Here is a 25954-nt window from a genome sequence, read left to right as displayed (position 1 = left end):
ACCCCTGCCTTCGCTGCGGCAGAGGCGGTGTGGTCGCCTGCACCACAGCTGCCAACTCCGTCTGCACAGCGCTGCCACCTTGGGGGAGCGCAAGGAGACCATTGCAACATCCACTGCGGCCTCTGCCGCCCACGCAGCAACACCACGGCCATTGCCTCTGAGGAGCACCATTGCAGCCCACGCCAGCCAATTTAAAAATTAAATCCCAAGGAGAAGCAGGTGCCCTTGTGGATCTGGGGGCTGCCTGCCTCCCGATCTGGCTTGCCTTGCTTTCCCAAGCAGCCCACCACTCCACCCTTCTCTCTCCCCTTTCTACTTGGAATCGCTTAAGATCATGGGTAGGCAACCTAAGGCCCGGGGGCTGTATCTGGCCCAACTGCCTTCTAAATCCGGCCCGCGGACGGTCCGGGAATCAGCGTGTTTTTACATGAGTAGAATGTGTCCTTTTATTTAAAATGCATCTCTGGGTTAATTCTGGGATAGGAATTCGTTCACTCCCCCCCCCAAAAAAAAATATAGTCCAGCCCCCCACAAGGTCTGAGGGACAGTGGACCGGAACCCTGCTGAAAAAGTTTGCTGACCCTTGCTTAAGATCCTTGCACTGGAATGGAAAGAGAGTGGGGAAAGAGATTGTGTGTGCTCATGGAATCAGGCTTTTCCTACAGAACTGAAGTGAATAAATCTTATATCAGTGGTGTCCAAACCTTTTTCAAAGAGGGCCAGATCTGATGAAGTGAAGGGCCGACCAAAGTTAGGATTAGGCCCCTGAAACGGACTTTGGACATGCCTGTTTTATACTAACCCCGCCACCCTAACACAGTGTGTGGGCATGTATAACCTTGGTTTTTAAATGGTGCGGGGGTTGGCTGGAAGGCTGAGGTGGGGGACAGGCAAGCCCAGCATATTTAGGGTGGTGGGGTGTGTGGGCGCGTGACTTCGCTGTGAGCGAAGAGGGGGACAGTGCATTTCCAAAGGTTTTTCATGCAGCTCCAGACCCCTGTGCAAACCTGCCTCACGTGGTTAGGGTCCAAAATGGAAGCTCAGCTGCTTCCTGCTGAAGAGGCACTCCCCGGCCACCAGGTTTTGGGGTTGGTGAGTTGAGAGGGGTTGTGTGTGTTTGTGTGTGTGCTTCTCTCCCTCCTTTGATTGGCAGCAAAGTCTTGCTTCTTGACTGGCAGCATATGAGAAGAGTATATTCCTGGCAGGGGAATCACTGCTGAGGGTATTTGTTTGAGTGCAATGTGTTAAATTGGTTGCATAAAACACTCCGATTCTGACATAAAAGTACTCTTTAGAAAATGGACAGTACAGCAAAATATATGTTACAACAAAAATAAAATGGAGTCCACTCTCTACCTCCTCTCAGCCTTCCCCAGTGCCAATAACAAGCTGCTCAGAGGGAAAAGAGAAGTGGTGTCCTGTGAGCCAGATGAGGTTTAAAAACATCCACCCCACTCTTACCCACTTGGGAATGGGGTGCCAAAACCATACCAGTATCTCATTGCATCAGCACTGTTGAGAAGAGGCTCTTAAGAAAGGTGAAAGGGGGCTGCTCCTTCAGCCAACCAGCTGGCAGATCCCCACCACTCCCCACTATTAATATTGACACTATTATGCCCCCCTTTTAAATCTGGGGAGGACAGCAGCCCCTTCTTTCTCCTGTTTCCCCTTTGCCTGTCTTTTTTTTTAAAAGATTGCTTTTCCTCAGAATATACCTCTCTAGCACCTCTTTGCTATTGATATTATTCTGTTTTGATTAGCAACAGTCAGTTTTCATTGATGAAATAGGTGATCAAGATGCTGTTTCTGATCCACAACCCAGCTAAGTTTAAAAGGGTTTTTTGTTTTTTTTTAGAGAGAGTTACATTCTACTTCTATCTATATGTCTGTGCAAATCTAGGATATTGGCCAGTACATAACTTAACCTGGTATGTTTAAAAAAAAAAGGGGGGGGGAGGTTTCACACACACACTTGTGTGAGTGTATATATTGAAGGTTACTAGCATGGGAGTCATAATAACATCTTAATGATTGCAGGAGAGGGGTGGGATTTGGACACGTGTGTGTGTGTGTGTGTGTGTGTGTGTGTGTGTGTGTTCCACAGCAGCAGTGTGACTTATTCACACATGCTTTTATTGCAGGCTTTACTGTTATAATAGTGGTGTTCTTTTGCAGCTGAAAGCCTAGAGGGGAGAGTATCTTAAGATCAGATTTTGGAGGGGAGGGGTGCAGAAGGAAGGGAGAAAGAATTGCTTAGCTAAATGTAGATTTATTACTATTATTTAATGGCTGGATCAGAGCAAGGTGCATCTAGTCCAAGGTGGATTCTGTTCAGGATTCGAGTCCAGAATCCGCCTGCTGGGTGCTTTTAGGAAGCTGCAGAGCAGGGCACTAAAAGAGTGGCATAATGGCCTTCTCTTGGTGCTTCTCCCCCAGCACCTGGAATTCCAAGGAATGCTGCTCCTGTATATGGAGGCTCGGTTTGCTATAATGGCTAATAGGCCTCTCCTCCATGGATAGCGTGTGTGGTTTCTATATTTTTCTAAAGCTGGAAAGGCTTTTGACAGCCACTTGTCAAAAGGGCAAATGTCTGGCACTGGCTCGCCGAAAAGTTGTTCACTCATTTCCTGCAGTCCACTTCTCTCTATTGCAATTTGAACAAAAAGTTACTCTGTGCGTGTTCAGAGGCCTGCTCCTTTCTCTGTTCTTGTAATCACAGCACGCTGTGGCTGCTGCCAACCCATGCTGAGGAAAGCGAAGCTCTACAGCTTGGGGTTGTTTCCTGAAAAAAGCGCAACAATTTCAGTGATTTCCAGGCAACCCTGTTCTAACAGCTTATTATACATTTTCGAAATCAGTTTTTCTTTACCCTCTAACAGTTTTACTTAAAATTCAGATTTTTGTTCTGAAAAACCAAGTATCTTATTTTCTTATATAAGTCATTTATTTGGTGATGTTGGAGCCATCCCACCACCCATTTCTGGATTTTTTTTCCAATTCATAACCTTCAGATAATTTTAATATATCTCTATATGCACCCCAATCTCCTTCCATATTCTTCTGAAAACATGCCTTTATTGGAGATAACCGCAATGGTGCTTTTCTTTCAAGTACATTTTTATACTGAAACTGCATATTATATAAACTTCTCCTTATAACATGATCTAAAAAAAATCTTTGTGGACCTTAATCTTCTCATACCATAAATAGACATGGCACCCAAACCTTCCACCATAACCTTCAAGGTCCAGCAATTTAGTTTCTTTCCATATCAGCCATTCCCGGTGTAACCAACTCAAACACGGTGCTTCATAATACAGTTTTAAATCCGGTAAGGAGAATTCATCTCTTTCTTTAAAATCTGTTAATATTTTAGATTTAATCCTAGGGTTTCCCCCGCTGCCAGATAATTATTTTTGTCATTGTTTGAAGCAGTTCATGTTACTTATTATTGGAATAGTTTAAAAAGAAAACACATCTTAGGTAATACATTCATTTTTATAGCTGATATTCTTTCCATCAATGAAACTTTCATTCTTTCCCACCTAAGTAAACCAGTTTTCATACTGTTCCACACTTTAACATAATTATTTTGATACAACATTGCATTTTTATTTTTTACCCATATACAAAGCTATTTCACCTTTCCCCCCACCTTTATACCCATCTCTTCTTGTAAGTTTTCTTTCTTATGCCAATCCATATTTTTAACTATCATTTTAGTTTTATCCTTCTTTACATAAAAACCGGCTAATTCACCATACTGTTTTATCATTTCAAAATACTTTCATTGCATTATCCAAGGGGTTATCCACAAAAAACCTATGTCATCTGCAGATGCCCTTAATTTATTACACTGTTGTGTTATGGTCTTATTCTTCTTGTTTTATTTACCCACATTTTCTAAAAATTGGTACTCAGAGCGATTTACCGCAGAATAACAGTCCGAAGGCAACAACAGAATAACCACAATGCATAATGAACATAACAATGCCATTTGCAATACTAAATCAATAATGAAATCATTAATAACTGTTGTTGATAAATTATTGACAAATCATCTAAAATACACCCATAAAAACAAATGAACTCAGAGCATGCCAAGAGGCCAGTTAATATCCCAATATAGCTGTAAAGATAATGACAGTAGTAACTTGAATAATCTTATGTAAACTGCCTGTGAAGTCAGCCTGAAAAGCGGTGTATAAAATACTGTAAGTAAACGAATAAATAAACTGCAACTAGCAGATTTCTCTTCAGCAGACAGTTTTGCAATAGGGGCCCCAGTGTTGTGTGTGCCAATTCTGGCAGCATAACTTTGCAAGGTTTCTGAGCTGAGGGGATGCAACGTGGACAATTTATTGTTTCCCTTTTCTCATATCCAGACTCCTTGGTTTATGGCAATACAAGTTGAAAAATCCCATTGGGTAATAACATGTAGCTTTACAGCCTGTTCTAACAAAATCCAAAGCTTGCCAGTCTTTTGGCACAACCTTTCCATCAAAATCAATCAAGTGGTTCTCTTTTTGGCCCATTCATACTCACATTCAGTTACCATCAGCTGTTGACTGCTGTAAGACACTACTGTGCCCTGCATCATAGACTGTTAACATAGGGCAAATAGAAAGAGGGTGAAATAGCTTGAAGTAACATTTGACCTCAGAACCGCTTTTGCTTAAAGGAGCTCTAGTTCTCAGAATGTTGCCTGCTACTACTCAATGATTAATGTATGTTATTGTTGCTCTAGCACTGCGGACATAATAAAACAAAACAACATATTTATTATTTTATTTATATATGTTTATTATATTAATACACCACTGCTTCCTTCAAGGAGCTCAAGGTGGTGTATGTGGATCTCCTCATCCCCACTTGGTCCTCATGGCAACCTTGTGAGGTAGGTTTGGATGAGAGATGCTGCATACCCGCCAACATTTCTCTCTTGGAAATAGGGACGTCCCATTTCACAATGATAATTTTACTATTTATACGCTACACATCTTACTGGGTTGCCCCAGCTACTCTGGGCAGCTTCCAACATATATGAAAACATAATAAAACATTAAACATTAAGAAACCTCTATAAAGGATTGCCTTCAGATGGCTTGGTGGTTGAATAACTCCATACCCTCCAACATTTCTGCAATGAAAATAGGAGCAGCCTAAGGAAAAGTGGGACATTCCAGGATCAAATCAGAAACTGGGACAACTTCTCTAAATCAGGGACGTCCCTGGAAATTAGGGACACTTGGAGAGGCTGATGCTGAGGCAATGAGCTTCCTGGCTGGGTGGGGATTCAAACCCTGGTCTCCCAGGTCCTAGTCCAACCCTCTAACCATTACACCATACTGAATCCACATTTTCATCTAGTCCAACCCATTGGTTCAGTGCAAGTAGAAACAACAGCATCCCTGGCAGGTGGTCATCCAGCCTCTGCTTAAATACCTCAGACTGCTCCACAGCTTGTCCCATTAGGAAGCTTCTAATGTTTAGCTCAGGGATGGGGAACAGGATGTTGTTAGACTACAAGTCCTATCATCCCTGACCATTAGTCATTCTCTCTGGGGCTGCTGGGAGTTGGGGTTCAAATGCATCCCGGGGGGAGGTACACAGGTTCCCCACCCATGGTTTAGATGATACTGTCTCTCTGTAACTAGCACTAGTAGCGCCCTCCGAAGGAACCGATAGCTAGTATCCTCCAGCTTCTGTGTGACTACTACTGCTGCCTTTTATTAATAACCGTGGTAAAGCATCTGCTTTGCCTCTTGAAAGTCCCATCTTCAATCTCTGGCATCTCTTTTGTGATGCTGTTTTCACTTCTGCTGCTCAGTCACTTGTTGCTTTCCCTGCTGGTTGGATATGAGTTTGTTCTTTTGTCTGGGATAAGGACTGTTCCACCTGATCCTATGAGCCTTTGGTTTTTATATCTAAATCCCTGGCTTCAGTGTTACGGATAAGGTGAGATGGTTGAAGAACGTACCTGTGTGTGGGTTTCCCTAAGCTAATTAGCCAGCTAGAATCCCCCTTGCTTGGAAGAGTACAGGGGAAGGGGGCGGGTGGGTTGCATTAGCAGCTGGAAATAACCCCTTGTTTCCCTCCTGGACCAATGCGGCATGAAGTGTTCCTCCTTTGCGATCTTCGCCACCTTCTTTCTTTTAGAATTGGCTCACATGCAGCAAAGATCCCTTCCAACCGACCTGTTCACAGAGTATTCGCCACAGTTTGTTTACAGGGAGGTTCGACAATCCAGTGACATCATCTGTTTGTTGAGCTTTTATCCGGATTCGCTGGCAGAGAGGTTAGACAATGCTGCTTCGAGCAAATGTCACCCTGCTCTTTCCCAGTGTATTTTCCAATCTTTTATCACAAAAAACAAGCAACCCCCCCCCCCCCGATATTCCAGAGCTCCAAATCGACTTTAATTCTGCAGCTGGACTTTTGTTATGTGAGTGAATCCCTCTGGAAATCGCAACAGTGTGGAAGTACTCTAAGTTATACTCAGTTAAGAGCCATTGAAATGAATAGACCTAAGTTTGTCATGGCCATTAATGCCAGTGGGCCAACTCTGAGTAGGACTAATATTGGCTCCAACCTATCATGTTGGGCTGTATTCAGCTAAGACCTACTCAGAGCGGACCCACTAAAATCAATGAACTTAAGTTAATCATAACTGTTAACTTCAATGAGTCAAAAATAAACCCACTGAAATTAAGAGATTTGTCAGTCATGTCCATTGTTTCCAATGGGTCTGCTCTGAGTAAGACTAATATTGGAGGCAACCCATCAGGCTGTATTCAACCAAGTTTTGTCCATTGAAATTAAGTTATCTTAGTCACCCATGTGAATTGTTTTCGATGGGTCTGTTCTGAGTAGGTCTAGCACAGAACACAACCCATACTCTGTGTGTGTGAGAGAGAGAGAGAGGAAAGAGAGAGAGCTGTGTGATGCTCTTTCCTTGCCCAGACATGTCCATACTTTTATCTCCACCACAGTCTGCTCTTGAGGCTTCCACTCATTTGCCTGTAACTCAATTAACTGCCTCTTTTGTTTTCTCCTGGCTTCCTCCCCAGCCCACCCCAGCCTCCTCTTAATCAGATAAGGCCTGGACCAATCTGCTTAGGCCATGGGAGGTAAGAAGAGGGGTGTTGGAGGATGAAGGGGGAAAGAAAGAAAGAAAGAAAGAAAGAAAGGAGGGAGGGAGAGAGGGGGAGGATCTGTGTGGTCTCTTCTGTCAGGCTGTCCTGGCCTCTTTGGAAAACAACGGCAACACAAACATAAAGCCCAGATAAGGGATAATAAGATTGTTTTATTTCTCTCTGATGCTCTAGCAAATGCGAAGGTGGCTAGGATGGAGTAAATGAAATAATTTGGTTTTGGCATCTGACTGCATGCTGCTTTCACACACTGCCTGAGATGCTCTGCTGAACCATGTGTGATTCGGCTCTCCTCGCAGGATCTGATAGCAGAGCAGAAGTTTGCTGTGAAGAGAGATTACTGTGAGGTGGGGCAGCAGTACAGTTGTACCTTGGAAGATGAACGGAATCTGTCCCGGAAGTCCATTTGACTTCCAAAACATTCGGAAACAAAAGCACGGCTTCTGATTGGCTGCAGGAAGGTCCTGCAGCCAATTGGAAGGCGCACTGGACATTTGGCTGCTGAAAATCATTCAAAAATCTTAACACTCACTTCTGGGTTTCGATCGTTCAGGAGCCGGTTTGTTTGGGAGCCAAGACATTTGAGATCCAAGGTACGGCTGTACTGGTTTTATTGCTTCACCACCACCACCCCCTCCACAAATATCTCATACCTACAAATTGCAAGAACAGATATTCCAACTAAATGTTCAGAATAACTTTCTCATGATGAGAGCTGTCTGACAGTAGAGTGGGCTCCCTCTCACTCACTGGAGGTATTCAAACTGAGGTTGGGTGGATTCTTTAGCTGTGGTTCCTGCACTGCGGGGAGTTGGACTAGATGACTCAGGAGCCAAGCCCATGGCTCTTCCCTTCCCCATACACACACACAGTTTGGAATGTGTGGGGTATCTTCACACCACAGATGAACACTTGCTTCCTTCTCACTAGCAATAGGCCACTGTCAAAGGGGTAGTGTAGTGCAATGGTTAAAGAGTTGGGAACCCCCTCAAACATGTAGTTTTCTTCCATGATAGTAAGGGTGGGGAATCTTTTTCAGCTTGAGGGACTCTTTCCATTGTGGGAAACCATGCAAGAGCCACATGTCTGATACTGAGGGGACTTAAGTTGGTAGGACAGAGGTGGTTGCCTTAAGTGAACTTACCTTGGAGTTGCAGTTACCCTGGATGGCACTGTAAATCCGAATCAAGCCCAATAGTTTTAAAGAGCCTCTTTCAAAGCAGTGGAAGAAGAAAGGTGTGACAAACTTCTCTTGGGAAGTAACCTAGTGGCTACCATGTTCTAATCTAGGCCCTTTCCCTTGTCCCCACTGACCACACTTCTGCAGATGGCTGGACAATGAAGAGAGGTTCAGAACCGAGCCAAAATCTCAAACATGTTAAGAACATAAGAGCCCTGCTGGATCAGGCCCATCTAAGTCCATTGTCCTTTTCTCCCATTGGCCAAGCAAGTTGAGAAACCCACAAGCAGGACCTGAGCATAAATTGTGATTCCCAGTGGCTAGTACTCCAGGATTTCAGTATGGGGACATTTGCAGCGCTGCATAGAGAGACCAGAAATTGTGCCTGGAACCTTCTATGTGTGAAGCAGCTGGCCTGCTCATTTGTGAAGTCTGAGTCCAAATGATGACTTTAACTCAGGCCTCCCCATCTTGAGCAGGAGACATCCTGTATACTGCATCATGCTGGATCCCATTGTGGCCCTCGTTGTGGTACTTGGGGAGGGAAGGTGAACCACATTAAAAGTGTGTGGATTGTCTCTTTCTTAACACCTCTGCTGGTGCCCCTTTGAAGATGCTTCTTCCAAAAAGCTTTTCTCTGAGTGGGGCCTCACTGCCTCTCCCACCCTTACTTCTGTGAGTTCAAACCATCCCACCAGTTCTCTTCTCTTTAATAAATCAGAGCTCCTTCTGCCCCTGCTAATCTCATTGTTTTGGTAGACAGCAGTGCATTCAGGGAAATGATTAATATTCATGAGCTTTGCAAGCTCTGTTTAGGAGAAGATCCTCTGGGGAAGCTAAAATGTTAAGTGAGTGACACAAACCTAATTTTATACATCTCCCCCCCTTCCTTTTGCTCCCCCTCCCCGCACACTCCTCCCTTTGTCATGGAGGTAATGTGCTTAAAATAAATTGATGGATGACCATCCATATTCATTATGACCATGCTTCTCTTCGTCTTCCCCATTCCTTACGCCCTGCAGAGAAACCAGTGTCCAAAAGCCAACTCTCTATCCCTGCACATCACTTATTGTGAATTCCTTCTCCTCCTCAGAATAGTAAGCAGGGCTTTTCTGAACAACTGCTTCCTTTGTCAAAACAATTGAAAGGTAGTGGTTTGTGTGTAGGGATCTTTCCAGACTGTCTCTATTTTCTAGTAGGATTAAGTTGCATACTAGCAAATTTAGGTTGTGCTATTAAACTTGATTTGGACTTCTTGAACAATAGCGCCTTCCCGACCCTCAACCCTCAGATAAATAAATAACTTTTTTTGCGATAAGCAAAGTGATGAGTAATAGCACTGCGAAGTGTCGAGGTGTCCTTTTGCTTTACACAATGTTAGTTGATATTCCCACAAACAACTCATAATGGATGCTTATTAAATTACCCAGTGCATGTGATAATTAAGAAGCGGCTTAGTCATGCTGGCCACATGACCCGGAAGCTGTACACTGGCTCCCTCGGCCAATAAAGCGAGATGAGCGTCGCAACCCCAGAGTCGGTCACGACTGGACCTAATGGTCAGGGGTCCCTTTACCTTTACCTTTTTATCCATCATTTTAGATGTACCTGCAACACCCCAGTTTCTCATACAAAGGATCCATTTGTGAGCATCAACCCCCTCCACTCTTGCACAGCCTGTTCTCTTAGTGGCCATGTAGATGCCTATGGGGATCTGAGTGCAACAGCAGCACCTCTCCCACTTGTGTGATTCCCAGCAACTCTCATTCAGAGGCATGCTGCTTCTGACAGTGGAGACAGATCACAGACATTGTGGCTAGTAGCCCCTGATAGCCGCATCCTACATGGGTTGGTCTAATCCTCTTTGAAAGCTCTTCAAGCTGGTGGCCATTGCTATCTCTTCTGGGAGCCAATGCAATGGTTGTGTGAAGCCAATGCAATGGTTGTGTGAGCCAATGCAACACTGTGTGAAGAAGTGCTTTGTTTTGCTGGTTCTGAACCTTCCAGCACCCAGCTTCATTGGATGCCCCTGAGTTCTAATATTACATGAGAGAGGGAGAGTGGGGGGGCACCTTCTCTATGTCCGTGAGGCGAAGCAGTGGGAGACCCAAGACTGAATATACTTTTTTTTTTTTTTTTTTTTTTTTGCAGTTGGCAGAGGGACTAAACTGCAAAGGCCAGCTTAGTCCAAGAATCTGTTACTCAGAAACAACACGTGTGCATTTTTGTTCATTGTTTTTTTAAAAAAACAAAAGTTGGACATGTCATTATACGGTACAAGGCCTGTTGACATTGGCATGGTCCCTAAGTAAACAGGCTTGCTTAAAAATACCCTTCTCCCCACCCTCCCTTCTCTAATTTTGCCTGGCCTTTTTTCCTTTTCTTTAAAGAGTAGCTATTGTAGATGCCAGCAGCTTCATTCCAAACTGAAAGCAGGCTGCAGGGCTGTGTGTCTACGCTTCTCTACCCAGTCGGTTTTGTGCAATTTGAGCCCCGGGTGGGGGATTTTGCCCTGGTTGCCAAATGAGGTAGATTACCTTTGAGTTTTTGTTTGGTTCTTTATGTGCAATCTGATAAAAGGCTGTCCATCACAGACAAAATCATTATTGTTGTGGTTAATAAATAATGATAAAATAATAATAATAATGGCCCTTGCAAATACAGTGGAGAATGAAGGAAAGAGACATTGTTAGTTGACATCAGCAGTAGATGTATTCCATCAGTCCTGATTTAAGTAGATAGATTAATCTAAGCTGTCCATATGTCTGAGCGAGATTGACTATTATTATTTTTGTTTATTAGATTTCTACCCCACTTTTCCTCCAAGGAGGTCAAGGTGCAGTTTTCCTCCACCCTGTTTTGTCCTCATAACAACCTCAAGAGAACTAAACATTCAGAAGAACCTACCATACTTGTGCAAACTGTTTGCTAGTGGTGGTGCTGGTGGGGGGACTTTCTGTTGCTAGAGTTGTTTAAAAGCTGCCTATGGGGGAAGTTAGAGTTTCTTTTATTTAGAAGACATTTTTCTAAAATGCCTGCATTTTGGATGTGTTAAAACACATCCAACTAAAATGCACTTTATGTGTATGTCCTGTTTATAAATATAAATATATATTTATATATAAATATAAATAAAATAAAAAAAAAAATATAATGTGCCAAACTGGAAAAAAAGAATACAGTGGTGTAGTGGTTATAGTGTTGGACTAAGACTAGGGAGACCAGGGTTGAAATCCCCACTTAACCTTGGGCCAGTCACTCACTGGACTACCTGACAGGGTAGTTGTGGTGATAAAATGAGGAGGAGGAGAGCTATACATGCCACCTTGAGCTCTTTGGAGGAAAGAGGGTATATAAATGCAATAAATAAATAAAATAAATTATCAGATATACCCATGTGTGCCAAAGTAACAGTCACAGATCTGTGTCAATGATATACCTTCCTTCTCTTCAACAATGATCATCTGGGTCATTTGGCTAGGAATGGGATCTCTAGTAAGTGCCAAAGAAGACTTTAGATTAAACTCAGGCCAAAGACTGAGTGTGGGGGCAGGAGAACAGGTGTAGGAAACCGTTATTTGAAGGATAGCTGAAAAAAACACAGTTCAACACCACATCTGCTGTTTCTGAGAATGAGGCCAAAGACTTATCAGTGTTTAATATAGCCAAGTTCTGGTTTATTATAAGAAATATTTTTTAAAAAATAAAAAAACCACCCTCATAAGCCAATTACAAGTATGCCCCGCCCAATTTATAAAGAGGATATAAAGCAGGCTTCTTTTAGTCTAACATCTGTCTCAGTACTCTTAAAGGCCAAGCCTTCTTACCAGTGAAGACATTTCTCTCTCCTGATACAAGTTAGACCCTTGGGAATTCATATGCTGTGTTTATTCCACCAAACATCACAACTCCAAGATTGCATTTTTAATATGTATTCCCCCCTTCTCACCGTGAACTATTCAGCAAGCTCCTGCCTTCCATAGTTATGCCTATTATTTTTCCCAGGGCAAGCTGAGTAACAGCCTAATAGGCTGTGTACCAGTTGCTGACAACAAGGGATGGGTGCTACTGTCGTACAGTGGTGGGGAGCCTTTTTCAGCCTGAGAGGCACATTCTGATCAGGACAACCTTCCAGAGACCACACCCCAGTGGTGGCTTTGTATAGTAGGCCAGCTTCTTCACATGGCACCAGTGTGCCTGCCAGTACCTCTTAAGGGTAAAGGTACCCCGGCCGTTAGGTCCTGTTGCGAACGACTCTGGAGTTGTGCACTCATCACACTCTATAGGCTGAGGGAGCTGGCGTTTGTCCGCAGACAGCTTCCGCATCATGTGGCCAGCAGGACTAAGCCACTTCTGGTGAACCAGAGCAGCACACAGAAACACCATTTAACTTCCCACCGTAGTGGTACCTATTTATCTACTTGCACTTTGACGTGCTTTCGAACTGCTAGGTTGGCAGGAGCTGGGACCGAGCAACGGGAGCTTACCCCGTCGTGGGGAATCGAACCACCAACCTTCTGATTGGCTAGTCCTAGGCTCAGTGATTTAGACCACAGTGCCACCTGCCTCCCTACCTCTTATGGCACCCTAAAAAGTTCTCATTAAATATTCCCCCAAAATCTACAGCCTGCTCTCACTGTTGCCAGTGGCTTAGCATCTCCTACATTGAGACTACCATGCCACACTCCCACAGCATTCAGGGATATGCCACCACACACTTACTGTAGCCATTTTGTGACTGGTGCCCATGGCATGTTATCAGAATTCCAAATGCACACATTCACACATGCCTCTCTATCTTCCGTGCAGCCAACAAAAGACATTATTAGAGATCAAGGACATGTTGCAGCCAGGCAAATGTGCTTGGGGCAGGAGGCATGCCCTGTGAAGGGTGTGGCAAGGGAAGAGTTCTGAGGGCTAGATAGGGATGCTTGGAGGGCTGCTTTCATGCCCTGACCTGAAGTTCCCCACCCTGATGCGGTACCTTGCTTGTGGGCTTCCTGGCGGCACTGCATTGGCCACTGTAGCAAAAGGGATAATAGACAAAATGAATCTTTGGTCTGATCTAGCACTGGTCTTCTTCAGTGGTTTTCAGTCCATGTTGACCTCTCAAAACTTCTAAAATTGACAGGCATCTTTTGTAAATGCATTTGTGCCGCAAACTGCTAAGATGGATCTGGTACCCAGTTCCCTAGGGCTGGATACAGTGGAATATGGTTCATGAGCGTATACTTTGTTCTTTGCTCATAGTACCTGTTTTCCATACTCCTGGCCATCTTTATTGTCCTCTTCTGCACACATTGTCAACATGTTTCTTAAATTGTGGTGCCCAGAAATAGACTCCAGAGTAGAATAATAGTGGGACTCTTGCTTCTTCTGTCCTGGAAGTATGGTTCTCTCAATGTACTCTGAAACCACACTTGCCCTTTTTGCAGTTGTTGGAATTTGACCAGCTTGTGATGGATGTCAACCCCAATATCCCTTTCATTTTTCACGCCAAATTATCTGTACCTCTTTGTAGATATTCACATTTGTATCTATTGAATTTCATTTAATGTGCATTTTCACATTGTAAGAGATGTACTTTGGACATTCCATCTTGGGCACTAAAACATTTGATGATGGTCCTCCTGCTCTCCTTAGAAGGGCAGCTTGATATATATATATATATTTTGTAGTATCCTGCCAATGTTAAGAACATATCTTCCCTTAAAAAGAAGAATAAGATGAATGCAGTAGTTAAACCACATTTCTCCATGATTCTTCCATGAAACCAATGGAACACCTAATCTTTTCCTGGCTCTCATTACCAATGTCATTGGGGCTGGCCAAAAAGGTAATGGAGGGCAGGGCATGCCGACTCGGTACAGCAGAGCTGGAATCTGAGAAGGGGCATGCTCGCTGTCTGGGCTGCGTTCAGTGAGCTTTTTTTAAATCAACTGTGCAATCTCTGTTTTAATTCAGACTTCTCTGTCTCTCTGTTCCTCTCATCCCTTGGGCCTTTCAGACTCAGAGCAGACAGATTTATTGGGGTCTTAAACATAATCAGGAACAAATTAGCCTCCATACAGATCACATACTGGCTTGCACTATTTGAAAGATTTCCTCTCCATGCAAGTATGAATTAACTCATCACATTGGATCAGGCCCATGTCCTCTCTTTATCCCAAGCATATGATTTTATCAGAGGCCTACTATTTTTTATCATCACATGGGGAAGCCACTGAGCATGATATGAAACTTGGGATTATTTTTCAGTGCATTTCAGTGCAAAGGGGGATCTGTCTTCATATATGGGTGGGCATCTGGTTAGCCCAGGGGCAGCTGACATGGTGCCCTCCAGAAGATGTTGGACTACAACTTCCATCATACCTGACCATTGGCCATACTGAGTAGGGCTTATGGGAATTGGAGTGCAACCACTTCAGGAATATGCCTTGCCAACATATGCAAGTGGACAGTTGCCAAGAAAGTCCAACTCAGTCATGCTTGACTTGAAAATAGGAAACGTCTAACAAAAAACAAGAGATACATAAAAATGGAATTTGGAAGGGAAAGTCAAGAGGGTCCAAATTCTTCAGAAAGCTCAGCTGGAATGTATACAAGAAAACAACCACTAAGGCCAAGATTATGCCAGTGTGGTTCATGAGCAGTCAAGGAAGCTATGGAAGCAAGAAGGCTTCCTTTATGGAAGTACTGCCTAAATATGGAAAACAGAAAGGAACACAGACTTTGATGAAAGAAATGCAAGCAGCATGTGATGTGCAAAAAATAAGCTGAGGAGTACACTGCTAAAAAAAAAAGCACATTAAATCAACAATAAAATTACTTCATAAATATTAGAAACAGGAAAACAGCTAGGGAGATGTTTGGACCTTTGAATGACAAGGGAATTGAAGGTGAGCTAAAGGAGTGAAAGGAAATTTCAGAGATGCCAAATAAATTATTCCCATCTGCTGTACTGTAGAAGATAAAGGGCAGATCTTTTTGCCTTGACTAACTTTCTCAGGAAGGAAGTCTGAGGGAGAAAGGCAAAAGGTGGTAACAGGAGGTGATGTTCTAGAATTTGTTGACAAATGAAAATGAACAAGTCACCAGGTCCAGATGGCAGCTGCCCAAGAGTTCCTAAATAACTCAAATTCTTAGGGACAAGTTCCAGAAGATCAGCAATTTAAGCTTCCATTCCTGAAAATGGGAAAGTGTCAAATTTGACACTCCATATATATATATAGAGAGAGAGAGAGAGAGAGAGAGAGAGAGAGAGAGAGAGAGGGGAATCCAGGAAATTACAACTCAGTTAGTTAATCTCTGTTCTAGGAACACTAGTGGAAATTTTTACTAAAGATAAAACTACCAAGCATATGGTAGAACAGCTAAGACACAGCTACTCGATGACTATATACTATCATAGAATTATAGAGCTGGAAGGGCAATCAAGTCCAATCTCCTGCAATGCAGGAATCTCAACTAAAGCAACCATGACAGATGGCACCCAACCTCTGCTTGAAAGAGAAGAGTCTACCACCTCTTGTAGGAATCTGTTCCTCTGTCAAACAGCTCTTACCATCAGAAGGTTCTTCCTGATGTTTAGTCGGAATCTCCTTTTTTGTAACTTGAGCTCGTTAGTTCAGGTCCTACCCCCAGAGCAGGAGAAAACAAGCTTGTTCCATCTTCGATGTGACAGCCCTATCTCCAGTACTAGAGGCAGAATGCCTCTGGATAACAACTATTGCAATCATCTTCTGCTTGTAGGCACCTGTTTGGCCACTGTGGGGACAGGATGGTGGACTAGATGGGCCTTTGGTTTTTAATCTTCTTATGAGCTAGCTGGGAGGTAGCCATTGTGGTGCCCTCCAGATTCCATTGGGCTCTAACTCCCATCAGCCACAGCCAGCAGTGATTAACAGTGTAGTTAAAGAACATCTGGAATAACATGTTAGCACTAGGAAGGGGGAGAAAGTTGGTTTAGTTTTCGTTTTAATGCAAAACACTAATTAGCCATTTCCAAATCAATATGTAAGCTAAAACAGAAGTTTCCTTTGAAATTTGTACATCTCCAAATGCTGCAATGCAGTTCTCCAAGCAAATAATGAATACAAAATTGTGTATATTATGGGAAAGTGTACATAAAAATGCACTCAATAGTGAAAATAACATTAAAAATGCTTAAAATTAGTGGCAATTCCCTGAAATAAATGTATACTTTAGGGGAAATTTCATACAAACGGGTAAGTAAAATGCTGATTAATTTTTATAAGCACAATTTTTCTACATATAAAAAATGCAAACTTATGGAGAAGTGTGGAGAATATGTGGAAACATGTGAAACTGGGGGGTGGGGCAAGACCTGAGATTGATTTATTTGTCCTTTTCCTAGCTAAGGCAATATTTTTCCTCCCCTAATATGTATTTCAATTGATATATAACAAAACACTCTCTTGCCTTATAAATCATTGAAGAACAGAGTATTGTTGGTATGTCTAGAGCATGGTGGTCTTTTTTTCGTGTGACCCCTGAAAGAAACTTTGCCACGGTCAGTGTAATATCATTTGACCTATCCCCCAGAAGGTATTTAATATGGGAGGCTTCAGATTTCCCTGGCAAATTTGCTAGTAAGGGTTTGATCAGTTGGTCCCTTGCTTGCTCGTACTTCTCACAATGCAGTAGTAGGATATGGTTCATGCATTCGACATCCTGAGAACATAAACAAAGCCTTTTATGATAGGGGATGCCTCTTAGTCTACCATTTAAAACTTCCAATGGAAATACCTTTAATCTAGGTTTGGTAAATAAACGCCGATAGGTTTCCTAAGACATGAGGCTAACTGAAAGTTGTGCCCGTATTGGATTCCAGCTGCAATCAGCCCACAGATAACATTGGATCTGGATTGCAGGTCGCTTTGTAAGATGTCCCAAAACCTTTGCCTCAGGGATACAAGGGCAGTATCGTCGCCCATTTGATACAAATAAGATTGGATTTGGGACACAATTTGGAAACTGTAGTAAAGACCGAAGAAACTTTGCCTGGAACCCATCTAACTTAGGAAATAAGCCATTGTACCAGACGTTTGAAGCGTAGAAAAGTTGGGAGACAGATTTTGCAATAAAAAAAACCTTATGGCTGATGGAACCAAATGTCCACCCCTTATAAAGAAGAAAGAAGAAATGGAGTATAGCAAGTTTGCTTATCTCCGCCTTTTGGTACGCAATCTGCCAGTGGCAATTCCAGTATTTTGAGTGGCCTTGGTTTCTAATCTTCTATAGGCAGCATGTTGCAAGCTTGTCCCTGTTTGTCTTTGATACATTGCAGGGAAGGTATGATTGGACTGATTCAGATACAGTACAGTGGTACCTCGGTTTAAGAACAGTCCAGTTTAAGAACAATTCGGTTTACAAACTCCGCAAAACCAGAAATAGTGTCCCTGTTTGAGAACTTTACCTTGGTCTACGAATGGAATCCGAATGGTGGAAGGGCACTGGTGGTGGGAGGCCTCATTAGGGAAAGTGCACCTTGGTTTAAGAATGGTTTTGGTATAAGAACGGACTTCCGGAACGGATCAAGTTCATAAACTGAGGTACCAGTGTACTTCCACTTGACTTTCTCACTTGAGTTTCTGGGTGAATTATAACTTCTGCATTATCTAGTCTATGAATGAACTGATTTAGATGTGATCTAGTTCATGTAATTGGCTGTTGTGTGAATTTGGGCTGTGTGTGTGTGTGTGCGCGTGTGTTAGAGGACAAATAACTACGGCTTGATCCAGATTAAGACCTTGGTGAGGGGACATAGATGGGTTTTTATAAAGTATTTGCTTCCTACCAGACTGTTGCCCCTGCCCCTGGCCTGTTATTTGCATGGAAATAAAAGTTCTCATTGACACCAACTGGAATTCCCAGCCCTGCTGTAAACAGCAAGTGTGTGGTTCAAGTCCACCCAGGGACAGCTGTGGGCGGGATTCCTGCATTGCAGGGAGCTGGGTTCAAGGTATTCAGGTTGAGACCAAGCAGAAGGGGACAAAGGATGAATGCCTTTTACCCCTCCACACAAGATCCTGTTCTCTTTCTCACACAAACCTTTAAAAAACAACACCTTGCTGATCAGGGGAATGGAATCATATCTAGTTTGGACTCTCAGAACAATCGCTTCTGGTGGTTCCAAGGGATGGATTTTGAATAATTTCATTGTGCATCCATGCAACTTGGCACAGGAAACCCCAAAATCCACATGGTTCAAGGAATTCAGTCTCCATTGCTGGTATATCCAGGGCCAGGCCAGAGACAGCTGGGAGGTGTGGCAGATCTGCCCTATGAGGAACTAGCGAGATGAGCACCACAACTCCAGAGTCGCCCACGACTGGACTTAACTGACAGGGGTCCTTTACCTTTACCTGGAGTCATCCTAGGAATCTTGGGACCATCTGCATACAAAGCAGATACTTTCCCACTGAGTATGTAAGGAAAAGGATTTACAAGGGGGAAGAAAATCAGGGGTGGTAAGTAAGGGACAGCTAGAGAACAACCTGCAGTGGAAGTTCTGCTCCTTTAAAGACACAGGAAGACACTCTCTGCCCTCCTCCCCAGCATTGGGTTATCCCCATAGAGCAGAGGTAGGCAACCTAAGGCCTGGGGGCCAGATCCGGCCGAATCGCCTTCTCAATCCAGCCTGCGGATGGTCCGGGAATCAGCGTGTTTTTACATGAGTAGAATGTGTCCTTTTATTTAAAATTCATCTCTGGGTTATTTGTGGGGCCTGCCTGGTGTTTTTACATGAGTAGAATGTGTGCTTTTATTTAAAATGCATCTGTGGGTTATTTGTGGGGCATAGGAATTTGTTCATAGTTTTTTTCAAAATATAGTCTGACCCACCACATGGTCTGAGGGATGGTGGACCGGCCCACGGCTGAAAAGGTTGCTGACCCCTGCCATAGAGAGTCACTCCATCTCCCTCTGACTTTTGATCCCTCTAGTTCAGATTAGTGTCTCATTGACTGGCACAAAAAGATGTTTCTTCAGTTGCAAGGGACACCCCCTCCCTTCCCTTCTGCTACTGCCCATGCCAAATATGCCGTGAGTTGGTAAACAGAGGCCTCCAGTCTCTGGAGCTGTTCCTTTGGAAGTGCTTGTCCTTGCTAAACTCAGTGTTTCGCAAGTGTCATTTAAGAACAAAATAGTGAACAACACCAGGGGCCTGGAGCCTCTCTTGCACTGGCAGGAGGCCACTGAAATCAGCTGGGCTCTGCCAGCAGTTAATTTGCTTCATTGCTCTTTTTCTATTCCTGTGCAGAGGGTTGTTTCTTTGTTTTTTATTATGTTTATTTTTGTTTACTTATACAGTTTTACACTGGTTCTAGTCAGGTGTGTGTATGTGTGTGTGTATGTGGGAGAGAAATAGGCACATGGATAGATGTAGGCAAACCACCAGATATAAAATATCCTGGGATTTCTTTTAGGGGTGGTGGTGGGAAGCTGCCTTATACGCAATCAACTCATTGGTCCATCTTGCTCAGAATTGTCTGCATTGACTGGAAGCAGATCTCTCATTTTTCTGGCTGCAGTCCTGTCAAGAGAGGCCAAGGGTTGGACCTGGGACTTTCTGCATGCAAATCAAATGCTCTGTCACCGTACTGCCTCCCTTAATGTATAACATAGCACATTTAAAACAGTAAACCACAAGAGGTAGTAGTAGTAGCAACTACCTTTGTTTAGATGTAAGCCATAACAAAGAAAATGACATTCAGAGCTGAGCCACAAACTGGGCCCTTGCCTTGCAAGGAAAGGTGTCCTGGATTCAGTCTGCGGCATCTCCAGCTGAAACAGCCCTTTAAAGGGCTGTTGAGCCATGGAAAGAGTCAGCCAGGATCTGGAGAGAGCGGTGGGGTGAGGCAGACACCAAAGTGTGTGGAATTTGCAGGATTGCATAGATCTTTGTGTCCCTTTCTCTACCCCAAGACACCCACCCACGTATGAAGCAGAAGAGGGAAGTTAGTCATGCCCATGAATTTCAATGTGTCTACTCTGAACAGGACTAACATTTGATTTTGTAAGGATTTTTTTTAACGATAGGAGGATATGGAAAGTATTAAATCTGTGAAAGCTGTAAGGGAACCTTTTACAACAACAACAAGTTGAAAATAAATAAAGGAATGAAGGAGGGATGGGGAGATATGGAGGAAGGAAGAAGTGAGAGTATGGCTCAATCATGATCTTTCATGATTTGTAGGATCATCTGAATTGGAATGTGGGACATTTTTCATCGTGAGGGCTGCACTCCCTCCTGGGCAATTTGTCAAGGGTCATGTGTTAGTGATGAGCAGGTTCTACAGCTTCTACAAACACACCCACCCCACTCTATCCTTTGTCCAGACAAGCAAGAGGCATTGCCAGAGCTCAAGAAACACAGCCACTCAGAAACACACAGGGTGCAAAGTGAGGGTTGTGACTTAGAGAGAGAAGGTGTGGCTAGGATGTGGCTAGGAATGGATGTGGCCTGTGGGTAGTTCTGAGGGCCACATGTGGACACCAGGCCTGAGGTTCCCCGATCTAAATTGAACCACTCTCTAGGGGCACTCCCTGCAAGGAAACTGGAACAAACTTTGTGATCTTATCCTCAAATTACCTGATAACTCTGAATTGTACAAGAGGTAAGGGACCTCATGCAACTATTCCAACGGTAGTTCAGTGGTCTATTTTTAAGTGTAAATGCACTGAGAGTTGTTGGTAGATTTCTGAAAACATGCACATTTTACAAACAAGCTATGATACATATGTTAGCAATTCCCAGGCTCCCTCATTGTCCTCTGTCAGCTCAAGTGTTTGACAAGAAGTGAGTGTGTGTGAAAGGGTGGGTGAGGGAGTATTATGAAAGCCAGACTTTGACGGAAGCAAGAGCACATCATTCCCATTTTTTTTATAATTTGCATAATTTATTCTAAAGGGCAAAAGCTATGGTTTTCTGAGGGCATCATTCCCATTTGCTCATTAGGTCAAAGTACACAGTGCTTACTGGACTCGGTTATTGAGAAATGGCTTTTCCATCCTTCTTGACTTCCCTTCCCCTCCTGTTCTCTCTTACTGCAGATGAACCGAGCAGGTGCTACTTCCATGATGGTGACGGCGTGTGCGAAGAGTTTGAGCAGATGACTAGCATCATAGACTGTGGAGTCTATACACCCAAAGGCTTTGTCGACCAGTGGGCGTCTAACGTGTCGGTCTCACATCATGATGAGCGATGCCCAGAATTGGTTGTGATAGGTCAGCCAGCAGCCAATCAAGTAAGGAAAGTAGATGGTCATTGGTTAAAGTGTTAAGCGGTGCATCCAAGCCAATGGGATGTTTTACTATTTTTTTGTGGGGGGAGGATTAAGTCGCATTTCAGTAGCACAGCTCATGCTTTGCACACAAAGAGCTCCAGGATGAATCCCCGCCATCTCCACATAAAGGATTTTTATTTATTTATTGCATTTATCCATTTTTTTTTCTGCCAAAAGCTCAGTGGTGTACATGATTTCTGTGAGGTAGGTTAGGTTAAGAGGCAGTGACTGGTCCAGGCTCACCCAGTGATCCATTACAGCACACTGGAAGCAGGGCTGAGAAAATGTTACCTGAGACCAGTGGAGGCTGGTGCTTATTGGGACTGGTGGGGCAAAAGATGATTGAGCGTCTGGTCACTGAACAACTCCAACACATCTGGATGATGCAGACCATTTGGATCCCTTCCACTCAGGATTCCGGACCCAACATGGGACTGAAACTGCCTTGGTCATGCTGGTTGATTATCTCCGGCAGGCTAGAGACAGAGGTGAAAACTCTTTCCTGGTTCTGCTGGATCTCTCAGCTGCTTTTGATACCATTGACCATGGTATCCTTCTGGACTGTCTAGACGAGTTGGGAGCTGAGGACACTGTTATACAGTGGTTCCGATCCTTCCTCCTGGGCCGTGTCCAGAAAGTGGTGATGGGGGGGGGTGTTCGGATCCCTGGGTGTTCACTTGTGGGGTGTCTCAGGGTATGGTCCTCTCCCCCAGGCTTTTCAACATCTACAGGAAGGTGCTCGGAGAGATCATCAGGGAGTTTGGGCTGGGCGTTCACCAGTATGTGAATGATACCCAGTTATACCCACCTGGGTATCATTTGTATACCCATGCAAATGATACTCAGCTTTAAATCAGAACCAGTGACGGCAGTGAATGTCATGTGTGAGTGTTTGGAGGCATTTGAAGGATGGATTGAGGTAGAATCCTGACAAGACAAAAGTACTGTTTTGGGGGGACAGAGCAGCTCTCTGGTTCTCAGCAGAGCATCTTTCCATCAGCTCACCATCTGGTCCTTTGAAACAGACATTGTCAAGGATCGAACACAGTGCTTTCCCCTCCAGGGGTATTCAAGAGTACACAGTACTGGCACCTCATTTTGTTGTTGTTAAGAAGTGTGACACTAACAATTTCATGATAAGTACTGACACCTATTTTTCTTGGGTGGAAGCACTAATTGAACCTATGATATTCTACCTGCAAAACATGTGTTTTACCACTCAGCTATGGTTTCTCTTATGTTTGTAAGATCATGCAGCTGCCTTGATTGCAAAATAGCGTTTCTTCTCCCAACTGACCTCCAGGGCCCCACTGGTTATTACTTTGCAAACCACAAGAGTATCTTTCCCCACCCCCATAACCACTGGAATCATTCCCTCCATAAATACATAAGCAAAGCATTGTGTGGGTTGGTGGTGGTGGGGTTTTAATGGAAACTTCTATCAACATTATGCTGCCTTCTTCTCCTGAATCAGAGTATTGGTCCAGGTAGATCTGGGGTAAGAAAACTGGCCTTCCAAATTCCCTCCAGTCACTGATCTTATCCAATGTCCTATACAGTGGTACCTCTAGATACGAATGGGATCCGTTCCGGAGCCCCGTTCGCATCTAGAGGTAAATGTAACTAGCGACAACACGCCTGTGCATGCGTGCATCGCTTTTCACCGCTTCTGCGCATGCGCGTGACGTCATTTTGAGTGTCTGCGCATGCGCAAGCGGCAAAACCCGGAAGTAACGCGCTCCGTGCACAACTCGAAACATATTTAACTCGAGGTATGACTGTATATTGCAACAGTTTACTAGATGCCCCTGCTGGATGGTCCAACAGGAAATGAAAGCAATGGTCCTTCTTCAATTATTTGTCACTCAACTACTAAGGCAACATTTTTGAAAACTTATATTCAGAGGTGCATTGCCTCTAAACATGGCATCTTCCTTTCCCCACATCTTATCATTATTACTATTAAAGTTTATTTTTATCCTGCTTTCCAGCTCAAGGGCATCCAAAGTAGTGCACGACATATATCAAAATACAATAAAAACTATGAAACAGTACTAAGTCAAAATAAAGGGAGCCAAACCCACAGAGCCAGGGGACAAAAATAACAGCTTCAATTGTCATAAAAGCATGATAGGAAAGTTGATTGTTTGTAGCAGAGGTGGGGAACTTCAGACCCAGGGGAAGAATGTGGCCCATGAGGCCTCTCTGCCTGGTCCTCAGAGCTCTTGCTGGCCCTGTTCTGTACTCTGAATGTGTTTGCCTGGCTGGAATGTATCCTTGGACTCTACTAATGCCTCTTGTTTGCTGAATGGGGGATTAGAGAGGGGGGTCTGTGCAAGCTAGCGTACTGTACAAAGGTAACCATTACATTTGCCACTCCACGAATTTTCACCTCTGCCTGCCCATCCTTGGCATGTGACTTCCAGAAGGAAATGTGGTCCTTAGACTGAAGAAATGCCCCATCCTTGCTGGACATCAAAAACAAGACAGGGAGAGGGTCAAACCATGCCTCCCAAGGGAGGGAATTTAGCTTCGTTATCTCTTAATTTATCTCCCTAAGCAATCCAAATCTAGATTATTTCAGTGTACAGTGGTGCCTCGCAAGACGAAAAGAATCCGTTCCGCGAGTCTCTTCGTCTTGCGGGTTTTTTCGTCTTATGAAGCAAGCCCATTAGAGGTTTAGCGGCTTAGCGCTACAGTATTAGCGGCTTAGCCGGCTTAAAGATCAGCTGATAAGCGGCTTAGCATCAGCTGTTAAGCGGCTTAAAGATCAGCTGATAAGCGGCTTAGCATCAGCTGTTAAGCGGCTTAAAGATCAGCTGATAAGCGGCTTAGCATCAGCTGTTAAGCGGCTTAAAGATCAGCTGATAAGCAGCTTAGCCATCAGCTGATAAGCGGTTTAGCGGCTTGGGAAAAAGGGGGGGAAAAGGAAAAAAACCCTGCTGGAACTCGCAAGACATTTTCGTCTTGCGAAGCAAGCACATAGGAAAGCACCTCCAAAACGGAAAACCCTTTCGTCTAGCGGGTTTTCCGTCTTGCGAGGCATTCGTCTTGCGGGGCACCACTGTATGTGGAATGTGTGTGTGTGAGTGTGTTGGGTCTCAGGAGTTTTTGATAAATTCAGTCTTTGTGAATTCTGATATGAGCTGGCTGATTCTCACATTCCATACTAACATGCAAATCAGAACATAGTTATCCTTCAGTTTTGTTTTGTTTTGTTTTGTTTTGTTTGCTGTTTGTTTGTTCCCTTGGCAAACAAGGTGAGGTGTACAGTCCAATGATGAACAAGCTCAGTGGGTAATAGTGGCCTAGTCATCCACTCTCTCAGTTGCCTCACAGGATTGTTGTAAGGATGACAGCCTCCTTCCCCAAGCTCCATGGAGGAAGGGCAGAATGAAAACACAACACAACTGACCAAATCAATGAAGATAATAATGGCAAAAAGTTTCAAGTCATCAGGCTTCATAGTTGTTTTTTTTACAAAAGGAAATGAGCTCTTTACCATAAAAATCATATTTTTGACAGTCTGATTATCATTAAAATATGAATTTTAAGGAATAGTTTCCAGCAACATTTGTTGAATATAAGAATGGGACAGGGAACTTAAGACCTGGGAGTCAAGTGCAGCCATCCAAACCTCTCTATCTGGCCCTTGAGATTATCCCCAGACTACACCCTTTACCAGCCCTGATCTATGCCTGGCTGGATTGCACCCTTGAACTGTGAAGATGCTTGCCTGGATAGAGATACAAATTTGTAAAGAAAAAGGAAAAAGCCAATTCTGATTCTTCCATGACTGTTGGGGAACAGGTTGTCTCCAATGTTAGTGCTACTCAGTAGAACTAATGAGATTGATGAACGTGACCAACATAATTGCAATGGGTCTCTTTTATAATAGAACTGATTTGGATACAACCCATCTGTTCCTACACCCACTTTATTTATATATTTATTTGCCCCTGGCTCCTATCCACCACTGGCCTGTGGCCCTCAGGCTAAAAAATGTCCCCCAACCCTGTTTTAAGAGGACTTTGGCATCCTAGTAAACTGTGCTTCAGATGTCAGCCTTGGTGTCACTGAATAAAGATAATAGGGCTTTCTTCGGGGGTGGGGGGAGACAGACAAGATATAAATGTATTTGCACTTAGTGCCAGGGAAATGCTGCATCAAATGAGGAGGAAACGACTTCTAACAATGATAGTTAAATTCAGCTTGTGCCCTGCAAGGAAAGATACATATTTTTGGCTGCTACTGGAACTCTCTCCCCTTCTCCATATTCACCCGATCCATCTGACTCAAGCCTTCGACGG

General features: G+C 43.7%; 1 protein-coding gene across 1 annotated transcript in view; it reads left to right on the top strand.

Moving 5' to 3' along the window:
- The window catches only part of PAPPA (pappalysin 1), a 234811-nt gene that overhangs the window by 99711 nt on the left and 109146 nt on the right, over positions 1 to 25954 (top strand). The window contains exon 10 of the mRNA XM_080990779.1: positions 21412 to 21605. Coding sequence (XP_080846905.1) covers positions 21412 to 21605 — 194 coding nt within the window. The remainder of the gene's footprint in view (positions 1 to 21411; positions 21606 to 25954) is intronic.

Source organism: Podarcis pityusensis (genome assembly GCF_964106645.2).
Source record: "Podarcis pityusensis genome assembly, chromosome: Z".
In the NCBI taxonomy this organism is placed as follows: Eukaryota; Metazoa; Chordata; class Lepidosauria; order Squamata; family Lacertidae; genus Podarcis; species Podarcis pityusensis.
This window is presented reverse-complemented; position numbering and strand designations above follow the sequence as displayed.